The sequence below is a fragment of the Lolium rigidum genome, chromosome 5, assembly GCF_022539505.1.
Source record: "Lolium rigidum isolate FL_2022 chromosome 5, APGP_CSIRO_Lrig_0.1, whole genome shotgun sequence".
Taxonomy (NCBI): Eukaryota; Viridiplantae; Streptophyta; class Magnoliopsida; order Poales; family Poaceae; genus Lolium; species Lolium rigidum.
This window is the reverse complement of record NC_061512.1, coordinates 190,592,350-190,604,097: the sequence shown is the minus strand read 5'-3', so window position 1 is coordinate 190,604,097 and position 11,748 is coordinate 190,592,350. Positions and strand designations below refer to the sequence as shown.

At 43.7% G+C, this 11,748-nt stretch overlaps 1 protein-coding gene across 1 annotated transcript; it reads left to right on the top strand.

Moving 5' to 3' along the window:
- The first annotated feature begins 6,483 nt into the window (after positions 1–6,483).
- Positions 6,484–7,497, top strand: LOC124656880 (E3 ubiquitin-protein ligase RSL1-like). The gene has a single exon (XM_047195541.1). It carries the CDS (start codon positions 6,484–6,486, stop codon positions 7,495–7,497), a length of 1,014 nt encoding a protein of 337 aa, XP_047051497.1.
- The last annotated feature ends 4,251 nt before the right edge of the window (positions 7,498–11,748 follow it).

Below are 11,748 nucleotides of genomic sequence, written 5' to 3'. Positions count from 1 at the left end.
CTAGATCTACATCTTCACCAATCAAATCCCTCTCTTTGTGAGGGGAATCCACTAGATCTAGATCTTGGAGAAATTTGGTGTTCCTCCTTCTTATTTGTTCTTCCTCTCTTATTCCCCCAATAGCTTTTGTAGCTTTGTTGTAATTTGAGAGAGAAGGACTTGAGCATCTTTGTGGTGTTCTTGCCATTGCATTTGGTGCATTGGTTTGAGTTCTCCACGGTGATTCGTGGTGGTGAAAGCAAAAAGGTTGTTACTCTTGGGTTCTTGGAACCCTAGACGGATTCTAGGCCTTTGTGGCGATTTGTTGGGAGCCTCCAATTAAGTTGTGGAAGTGTGCCCCAATCTTTGTGTAAGGCCCGGTTTCCGCCTCGAAGGAAATCCCTTAGTGGAACCGTGACCTAGGCCTTTGTGGCGAGGGTCACCGGAGATTTAGGTGAGGCGCCTTCGTGGCGTTCGGTGTGTGGTGTGAGTACCGCATCTTGGGGTGAGGCCTTTGTGGCGTTGGTGTGCATCGAGCAACCACACCTCAAGGTGAGCCTCTTGTGGTGTTCGGGAGCACTAAGCAACCGCACCTCTCCACCGGAGATTAGCACTCGCAAGAGTGTGAACTCCGGGATAAATCATCGTTCTCCCGCGTGCCTCGGTTATCTCTATACCCGAGCTCTTTACTTATGCACTTTACCTTGTGATAGCCATCGTGCTTGAAGTTATATATATCTTGCTATCACATACTTTCTTGTATTGCTTAACATAAGTTGTTGGTGCACATAGGTGAACCATTGCTTAGAATAAGTTGTTGGTGCACATAGGTGAACAATAGTATATAGGCTTTGGGCTTGACAAAGTAAACGCTAGTTTTATTCCGCATTTGTTAAGCCCATCTCGTAAAAGTTTTAAATCGCCTATTCACCCCCCTCTAGGCGACATCCGTGTCCTTTCAACAAGCCCAATGTGTCATACTTCAAGGTCTTCGGATGCAAATGTTATGTGCTTGTCAAGGACACACGACTATCCAAGTTTGATTCAAGAGATCAAGAAGGAATTTTTGTTGGCTATGCTACGGATTCTCACACCTATAGAGTCTTCAACAAGTCAAATGGGCGAGTTGTACAATCTTGTGATGTGACATTCGATGAAGATGATAGATCTTTGGAGGAGCGAAGTGCTTCTTGTGAGAAAGGAGATGCAATTCTCCAGGATGCCATGGGAAGGATGGGCGTTGGCATTCGCCGACCTCAAGAGCTACCTTCTATGAGTACCGGGGAAGGACCAAGTTCCACCCAAGTGGAGCCATCTACACCACAAGGCCAAGCTTCTTCCGTCGATCATACAAGTGCAAGCCAACCTCTACAACAACCTCAAGTTCAACATCAACAACAACAACAACAATCAAGTGCAAGCCTACCTCAACAAACTCAAGAACAACATCAACAACTATCGCAAGCTCATCTACCTCAACAACCGACATCAAGTGACCAAGGTCAAGCTTCAAGTTCTTCACCGAATGGCTCGGGGACAATCTTTATGGACAATTCCATTCCTAATACCCCCGAGTCGTCCGGCTCTCATGATGATGATGATGATGATGCCCCATTCAACAACAATGAAGGTCAAGGCGAGGATCTAAACCATGATGAAGGCCAAGAGGACTCACAAGAATCTACTCCTATGGCCGATACTCGCCGTGAAGACCCTACTACAAGACATTTGCGCCTCAAGTCCCATTCTTTGCGTAATGTCATTGGTGATTTAAAGAGCAAAGTGACCACCCGGAGGCAACTAGCAAACTTTTGTGAGCACCATGCCTTTGTCTCCATGGTGGAACCACTCAAGGTTAATGATGCGCTTGAAGATCCCGATTGGTTGATAGCAATGCAAGAGGAACTCAACAACTTCAAGAGGAATGATGTGTGGACTCTCATGAAGCGACCCGATCATTGCCGCAATGTTATCGGAACCAAATGAGTCTTCAAGAACAAGCAAGATGAACATGGCATCGTCATCCGCAACAAAGCAAGATTGGTGGCACAAGGCTATTCTCAAGTTGAAGGCGTGGACTTTGGCGAAACCTTTGCACCCGTTGCAAGGCTTGAGTCCATCCGTATCCTTTTGGCCTTTGCCTCTCATCATGGCTTCAAGTTGCAACAAATGGATGTTAAGAGTGCTTTTCTTAATGGTCCTTTACATGAGGAGGTATATGTGAAGCAACCACCAGGATTTGAGGACCCCCATTTCCCGGACCATGTCTTCAAGCTCAAAAAGGCCCTATATGGTCTCAAACAAGCTCCTAGAGCTTGGTATGAGCATCTAAAGGAGTTGCTTGTAGACCATGGTTTTGAAGTGGGGAAAATCGATCCCACTCTTTTTACTAAGAAAGTCAATGGGGAGCTCTTCATATGCCAACTTTATGTAGGTGACATCATATTTGGCTCAACTAACACAAAGTTCAATGATGAGTTTGCTAAGTTGATGACTAATAGGTTTGAGATGTCGATGATGGGTGAACTCAAGTACTTCCTCGGGTTCGAGATCAAGCAAATGCGATAAGGCACCTTCATCAATCAAGCAAAGTACCTCCAAGACATGCTCAAGCGCTTCGACATGAAGGACGCCAAGGGCATTGGAACCCCGATGCATCTCAAATGTCAACTCTCCCTTGATGAGACCGGCAAGGCGGTGGATCCCAAGCTCTACCGTTCGATGATAGGTTTTCTTCTTTACCTTTGTGCTTCTCGTCCGGACATAATGTTAAGCGTTGGTATGTGTGCATGGTTTCAAGCAAGTCCGATGGAAAGCCACATTGTGGCGGTAAAGAGGATCTTTCGATATTTAGTTGATACCCCACACTTCGGACTATGGTACCCAAGGGACACAGACTTCTCTTTGGTTGGTTTCACCGACTCCGATTGGGCGGGCGACAAGGTGGATAGGAAGTCTACATCCGGAGCTTGTCACTTTCTTGGAAGATCCTTGGTGTGTTGGTCCTCAAAGAAGCAATATTGTGTCTCCGTCTCTACCGCGGAAGCCGAGTATGTTGCCGCGGCGAGTAGTTGTGCTCAAATCTTATGGATGAGGCAAACCTTGCGGGATTATGGACTCGAGTATAGCAAGGTGCCTCTTTTGTGTGACAATGAGAGCGCAATCAAGATCGCCTATAATCTGGTTCTTCCTTGCAAGACGAAGCACATTGAGATAAGGAACCACTTCATCCGTGATCACATTGCTCGCGGAGATATTGTTCTATCCTTCATTGGTACCAAGGAGCAATTGGCGGACATCTTCACGAAGCCCTTGGATGAGAAGCGTTTCATTGAGTTGAGGCATGAGCTAAATATCATTGATCCATCGAACTTCGCTTGACCGTCGTGCGCACATACCACTCTTTAACTATATGTCTAGAGGAGAAACACGCATGAACATTGGGGGAGTGCGGTTTAACCTTATTGAGCTATCCCTCCCCCCATAATGCATAAAGAAATCCAAAACATATGCTATTTGTCAAATAAGTGACTAATGAGCTTCATGTTGAGTTGTAGCCGTGAGTCCTAGATACATTTACGCGACCTCACACTACTATACTCTTACACGGTGGCTTCGGCCACCAACCTCCTCCTTGAGGATTTTTTGGTTCTTCGTGTTTCTTTGTGACTTTCTTTTGTCCTTCTTCTTTTGTTGTCTTTTCTTTTTCTCCATGTTTTTGGGGAGTCTCATCCAAGCTTTGTTTTCCTTGTTGGTTTTTGCAAGCTTGGTTGTGTATTTCCTTACCATCCTTTTAGTTTGCTTATCCTCCTTTTTGGTGTTCCGATGCCAAAGGGGGAGAAGTTGCCTATTAGGATGGGTTTTTGCATGGGGACTTTTGTTGTTGTAGCCTTTTGGTCCTCGTTGCTTATCTCTTCTTGTGGCTACACCAACTCTATGGAGGCACTTGTTGTGAGTTCGGGTATTCTCAAGGCAAAGGTATGATAACTTCACCCAAAACTCCTTGCATGATCTTGTGTTGCCTCCATAGTGTGCATATGCTATATGAACATGTCAAGTATCCTTGTTGCATATGTGCTTGGTTTGTAAAATCTAGGGGGAGTTATGTCTCTAGGATGTGTGCATTTGTATTCAAATACATATTCAAGATATGCACATGTCTAGGGGGAGCTCCGTCGAGCTTTTGCAAATCTAAATATCTCATCATAATATCTTGTGTTGTCATCAAACACCAAAAATGGGGAGATTGAAAAAGCAAAGTCTAAACCCCGTGTTTTGTGTGTTTGAGGACAACACTTGAACAATCTCACCGTGTGCAAAGAGTATCTTTGTTAGATTTGCAAGTGCACGGTGACCTCGCTGGACACGTCAAGATCGGAGGACTGTAGCTTATAGGTTTTCTGATTTTGTGTGTGTATCGCGAGGTGACATGGTTGGAGAGGAAAAGAGGAGAAAGCAGTTTTTGTCAGGCCGGTACTACCAGTACTAGTAGCGGTAGTACCGCTATCCCTACTGGTACCGCCCAAGGTACCGCTCTGGAGTTTTGCACTGAGAGAGACCCACAGAACAAGTTACGGTACCTTTGCGGTACCTCGAGCGGTAGTACCGCCTCGGTACCGCTTAAGTACCGTAACATAAGTTACGGCAGTACCGCTCTGGTACCGCTTCGGTACCGCTTGGGATCCAGTAAGCTCTGGAGGCAATTGCGGTACCTCGAGCGGTACCGCGAGCGGTAGTACCGCTATGTGTCCAGGTGGATAAGTTCTGTGAGATTTCGAATCCAGAGCGGTAGTACCGCTTACCAAAGCGGTAGTACCGCTTAGGCAAAAACTGCAGGTAACGGTTGGATTTTGGGGGGGCCTATTTAAAGGGCCCTTCTTCCCCAACACGATTTTATCTCTTCTCTCTCTCTCTCCCCTCCATTGTTGATGAGCTTAATCCTTGAGGATCTCCCCAACCATCCAACCAATCTTGCCCAAATTTTGAGAAGTGGTGGAGGAGACCCCAATCTATAGTTCTACCAAGAGAGATTTCACCAATTCGTGTTAGTCCTTAGTGGATCTTGGAGTTAGGGTTCCTATGGTGGGATCTTGGAAGAAGTGCACCTGTGGAGGCTAGCTTGGTGTTGTGCTAGCCCCATAGGTTGTTGGGAGCCTCCTAGGGATGTGGAGCTCGCCCCAACCTTGTGAAGGAACCACCGCCTCGACCGGTATCTTAGTGGAGAAGGGGGAGCCCCTTCATGGAGCTCTCTCGAGGAAGAAGGTGATGCCTTCCTTCGTGGTGTGGCCGCCTAGCCTCTTGTGTGAGGCTAGCACCTCCTCAACGCAGACGTACTCTCTTTTGTGAGAGGAACTGCGGGAAACAAACCTCGCCTCGTCTCCGCGCCATCCGGTTGTCCCGCTCCTTACTCTTACTATCATGCTTGTTTCCTTTACTTGTTGCACTTGCCTAGGATCATACTAGGAACATCTCCACCACTAAAGCTATCACATTTACCTTCCGCACCACTAAAACTGAAAAAGACTTAAAATTTGTGTAGCGTCCATTCACCCCCCCCCCCTTTGTCCGCTACGATCCAGTCACTTGGGTGCTATATTTACTATTCCTGCTAAATCTGAACTTGAGTCCTTTGTTGAATTCTCGTAAGTTAGCCCTCAAAATCAAATCACTTTTATAAGAAAATAAGCAACATACTTTACAAGTGGCGATATTAGATTTTATTTTAGCTACTAACACGGAGAAGAAGCAATAACTAAATCTAGTGCATATATTAGTTAAAAAATGAATTTACTTTAAATAGACTATATCTTCAAGGATTTGGTTTTGTTGATTCTACGTCGCAATGTGGTTAGAGTTAGTTCGTGCTTAGCTTGAAATGATCTCAACTTAGTCTCGAGTTTTTTTCGACCGTGCTTCCTTGTACGACAATAGAAAAACTCACCCGCCTTTTGTTCATCAATAATAATAGAAGATAAACAGATGTTTTAATTTTAATATTTCGTATCACTTTTCTCAGCTATTCTTATATCAAGTCAAAGGCTTGGTTTTTTTTTTGACGGCTTAAAACATAAACTGCCCTTCTCGAGCTTCTTTCATAAGCTGCCCAACTTATTAGTTGGGCTTTCAAACTAGCTATTCCGAGTGAGTTATCCTCTGCTCAAACCCAGCTTATATATATTAACCAAGTTACAAAAGAATGGCCATAATCGACTCGTATATTTTTGAGTTGATCTCAAATCTAGCTAGAGTACTTGAACAAGGGCGATATCGAGTGGCTCACCAGCGACGGGACTCTCGTCGCCGTAGATGGCGATCCCCAATCTTCCTTTTTAAAGGCCAAAACTTGATTTTCTGACGATTCTACTGCCCGCCGTTTAATTTCCCCACTCGTCGCATCAAAGAGATCGCACCCGCCCACGCGTCCCGTAATCTCCTCCGGATTAAAATGGCCCCAATCAACAGTTCCACAAGCCAAAACCCCAGACGCCACGCCACACCACACAGATGGGAAGCAAGCCAGCGCCGCCGCTGGCCGAACATCTGTCGTCGCCGGTCATGGCGGCCTCCACCATCACCGACGTTCCATTGCCCATCTACATCTCATCTGACGACGAAGACGACGACATAGCAGTCCTTGGCACTTCCAGGAGATCCGACGAGATTCAGATCCAGCAGGCCATCCTCCTCTCCATCGACTCCTCGGCCTCGCCCTCTCGCGACGTCGCCAGAACCTCCAAAGAATCCATTCCAGACCGCAAAGGCAAGCGTGTAAAGTTGCTACGTCAAGTCATCGATGTAGATGATATAGTTGAAGTCGTCGACCTAGATGACGATGACAGCTTGATCTTGCTCGAAGCTGTAGCCAACGGAAAGGTGAAAAACCCGAGCAATGGCGCGGTGTTCAAGGTCGGCTGCAAAAGCTCCCGCAGGGCCACGACCATCGACCGGTTCTACTGCATGATCTGCACGGAGACGGTCTCCGGCATACAGCGCTTCCCCGTGGCCGGGTGCGCGCACGCGTTCTGCGCCAGCTGCGTGAGGCAGTACATCGCCGCCAAGGTCGAGCAGAACCTGCTGTCCATCGGCTGCCCCGATCCGGGCTGCAAGGTCGGCGTGCTGCACCCGGAGGACTGCCGGCGCGTGATCCCGCCGCCGCTCTTCGACAGGTGGGGCGCGGCGCTATGCGAAGCAGCGCTCCCCGGGGAGCTCAAGTTCTACTGTCCCTTCAAGGATTGCTCGGCGCTGATGGTCGACGACACCAGTCCCGAGCACGCGGCGGCGGCGGTAACAACGAACGTGGAGTGCCCCCACTGCAACCGGATGTTCTGCGCGCGGTGCAAGGTGCCGTGGCACGACGGCGTCCAGTGCGCCGAGTTCCAGCGGCTCGGCGAGGACGAGCGCGGCCGCGACGATCTGCTGCTCAGGAAGGTCGCGCAGCAGCGGAGGTGGGGGAGGTGCCCCGGCTGCAGGATGTACGTCGAGAAGGTGTCCGGCTGCGACTCCATGCACTGCAGGTAACTAACTATATATACTGCTTTACCTGAATCTTTTACTCGCAGGCAGACCCATTATTTATTTTCATGCGCACCCAACACAAAGTTACCGCGAGGCTGGTTCCTGTTTCATCCATCTGTTTTGCAGGTGCGGGCGGAACTTCTCTTACCACCGCGGTGTGGGTTCGTGAAGATCGCACAGAAGAAGCTCTTGTTGGAAACAACTGATGATTAGTTCGCATTAGCTCGTGTGGCTCTGCTGCGTCATAAGCAAACATCACAGCAGCTAGCGTTGCTGGAAATTGATGTCGCATGAATGAGATTCGATCCGGTTTGTGACTGTCTGTTAGGGGGCTTCATTGTGACACCGGGCTGGTACTCTCGATTTAGTTTTTTTTTTTATATATTTGTGGTTCTATCGTCTGTCAAAATAGCAATAAGATGGCTTGTGAACTTGTACATGCGTTTAGTAGCAATAATTTACCTTACCCGGCCGTTATTGGGGGCTATTTTAATATAATTACAAAAGCTACTCATTTGTTTAATTAATGCTATTATGAAAAATTGGGAGCTGAAGGAGGTGCAGAGTGATGTTAGATTGTTTACTTGCTCTAACAATCAAGAAGATCCTACTTTGTTTCGATTACATAGAATTTTGATGTCTGACTTTTGAAAGCATGTACCCCTAGCTTATTATACATGAAAACTTTACCTAGAGTGATTTCTGATCATTCAGCTATTATTTCGGACTTATGTTTAAATATTGGTAAACTGGAGAAACCTTTTTAAATTTAAACTTGTTGGGTTTTAAGAGACGATTTAGATAGTTTAGTCTACAGATTGCGGAATAGTTTTTTTAAATCCTGGAAGGGACTTCTTAACTAAATGGAAAAAATAGAGCTAGAGGTATAAGGAAAAAATCTTAAAGGTTGGAACCTAAATTATGTGGTTACGTAAGAGACAAAAGAAAGTTTCGGTTGAAGCTATAGATTTAAGTAGAAAGCAATATGAAGATTAGTTGCACAGAATTTATAACCAAGAGGAAGTGAGGTGGTGACAGAGAGCGAAAGAAAATGAATTACTAGAAGGAATTGCTTGTACTGCTTACTTTATGGCCAAATAAAATTAGTTTCTTGAATCAAGATGGGGGTCTAGTTCAAGCTGATAGGTATGTGTTGTTGCTTGCTACTTCCTTTTATAAATATTTGTTTAGTCCTGGTAATGTTGATATGGGTATTGGTTTTGATGATTTAGTTCCTAATGTTTTATATGATAATGATATAGAGTTGCTAGGACTACAACTTTTACTGTAGAGGAAATTAAGTTTTCTCGTTTTCAAATGAAACATAATAAGGCCCAGGTCCTAGATGGATTTTCAGCTGAGTTGCATTATTGGTCTCTAATTTATGTTTTTTTTTGTAGTCCTTTCACGGAAGAGTGGATATTTCTAGTTCAAATTATGGTGTCCTAACTCTTTTACCTAAAACTGTTGGTGCTGATATGATCCTACAATATAGGCCAACTTGCCTGTCAAATGTTTTGTTGAAGTTGGTTACTAAAGTTTTGAATAATAGAGCCATCTTAGTTGCAGATAAATCTATTTCTCCTATACAGACTGCTTTTCATAAAATATATTCCCTCCGTCCTAAAATAAGTGAGTCAACTTTGTCTAGGTATAGATGGTGTAAAAATTCAATAGCCCAATCAATTGATAGAATAACAATTCTGATCATGATCAGGTACACACCATGCAATCTTGCAATTTTAGGCAGCCTGCTAGATTTGGTCCAAGCATTCATGTGCCCACTCAAGCGGAAGCCCATCTAGAAGCGAGGCAAAAGAGCTAGGCAGGCCAACGTCTAGGCCAAGACCGAGGCAGATTCCTAGAAAAAATCGGAATATTGTCTAGATTTGGGTAGAAAATACCCGTATTTTCGCACAAAAGAAGTGTTGTTGGAAACTGATTATGATTTAGTTGGCATTATCTCGTGCGGCTCTAATATCACAGCAGCGTTGCTGGAAATTGATGTCGCATGAATGAGACTCGGGTTTGTGACTGTCTGTTATGGCTTGTGACACCGGCCTGGTAATCTCGATTTTGTTTTGTATATATTTATACTCTGTCGTCTCTCAAAATAGTTTTCAAAATAGTAATAAGATGGCTTGCGAACTTATACATGCGTTAAGTAGCAATAATTTACCTTGCCCGTTATTGGGGGCGATTTTAGTATAGTTAGAAAAGCTAGTGAATGTAACAAAATTACAAGATTGCCTAGGTACGGTGGACTCATTTATTCAGTGCTATTGTGGAATATTGGGAACTGAAAGAGGTGGAGAGTGATGGTAGATTGTTTATGAAGAGATACAGAGATTGAGAGGAAACGAATGGATGTGAATGATTGTCTTTATTGATACTTTGGTCAAATTTATATACTACCCGAACCGTCAATTACAATGTCGGTTATTACATGTTCGTGTTTCTTGGGAAATGACACAACTGTTTGATTTGCACAACGATTGGACAAAATGTAAATATTCTAGCTGCTAAGGAGAATATTCTAGGGAATCTAATAACTGCCTCATTAGCCTTAAACTAGCGCTAATTAATTCCTAACACTCCCCCTTGGACAATGCTGTCATCGAAATCTTCTATGTCCGAAATTCTCAATAGGGTCTCTTGAAAACTTGATCTTGATGGATCTTGATCTTGAAAACTTGATCGTGTACAATATATGTCCTCCTAAATCATGTGGGAAAAATATAAGGATAATATAGGAATCCGATATACCGTTGGTATAATAATTGTACCATTAAAACCTATATGAGAAATCTATTGGAGAAACTCACAAGGAAAGAGTACAATATATTATTATCGGATGATAATTTTAAGTTCAGTCCTGGGAGATTTCTCCCCCTGGACTTTGCAAATTTATAAGTCGTCTCATACCAATGCCATGCATGCATTTCTGAAATGCAGCTGTTGGTAAAGATTTGGTGAACAAATCTGCAAAATTGCCACATGATTTTGTTTGCAAAATATTAATTTCTCCATTTTTCTGTAATTCATGAGGAAAAAAACAGTTTTGGAGCAATATGTTTTGTGACATTAATTTTTATATATACCATATGCATTTGAGCAACACATGCAACATTATCTTCATAGATAATTGTTGGTGATTCTAATGAACCTATACCGCATGAGGTTTGCATGTGATTAATCACTCGGCGAAGCCATACACACTCACATGAAGCTTTATATAATGCAATTATTTTATAGTGGTTAGTGGAAGTTGGGACTAAAGTCTGTTTAGTTGACTTCCATGAGATAGAAGTTCCACCGTATAAAAATACAAATTCAGTTTGTGATCTAGCATTATGGGGATCAGAAAAATAGCCAGCACCAATATAGCCGGTCAAAGTCATATCTTGATTCTTCTTATAGAATAAACCAAGATCTTTGGTACCTTGTAAATATCTGAAGATATTCTTCACTCCAGTCCAATGGTGTTTCGTTGGAGCTGCACTGTGTATAGCCACTAAATTTACTACGAAGGAAACCTACCGCACTAAGGTATGGAAACTCAGATCCCAATACATCTTTGTTATCATCCCTAGGTCTAAAAGGATCCTTTTCCATATCAAGGGATCTAACGACCATGGGTGTTTTGGATGGATATGGTTTATCCATACTGAATTTTTCCAAAACTTTCTGAATGTATAAGGGTTGATAAACAAGTATTTCTGAGGGAAGATGCTCAAGTTGAAAACCTAAACAGAATTTAGTTTTTCCCAAATCTTTCATCTCAAACTCCTTCATTAAATGATTGCATGCTACAAATATATCTGCCATAATGTTACGAATGTTGTTGAGGTCATCAACATAAACTGAGATGATGCAAAATCCTTTTGAGGATTTCCTTATGAAAATGCATGGGCAATCATCATTATTTGAGTATCCTTTCTGAAGAAGGAACCCACTAAGCCGGTTATACCACATTTTACCCGACTGCTTTAAGCCATAGAGTGACTTTTGTAATTTTACACAATACATGTTGCGATTTATGTTTGGATTAGGGATTTTAAGTCCATCAGGGACTTTCATATAAATATCCACATCGAGTGACCCATATAGTTATGCGGTCACTACATCCATTAACTGCATTGATAAATTCATTTGTACTGCCAATGATATCAAGTATCGAAACGTAATTCCACTCATTACAGTGTATCATCGTAGACGATACCGGGTCTCTGCGTAAACCATTGATAGAATAAC

Coding starts and splice junctions, on each gene's coding strand:
- LOC124656880 (XM_047195541.1), top strand. CDS start 6,484: ATGGGAAGCAAGCCAGCGCCGCCGCTGGCCGAACATCTGTCGTCGCCG.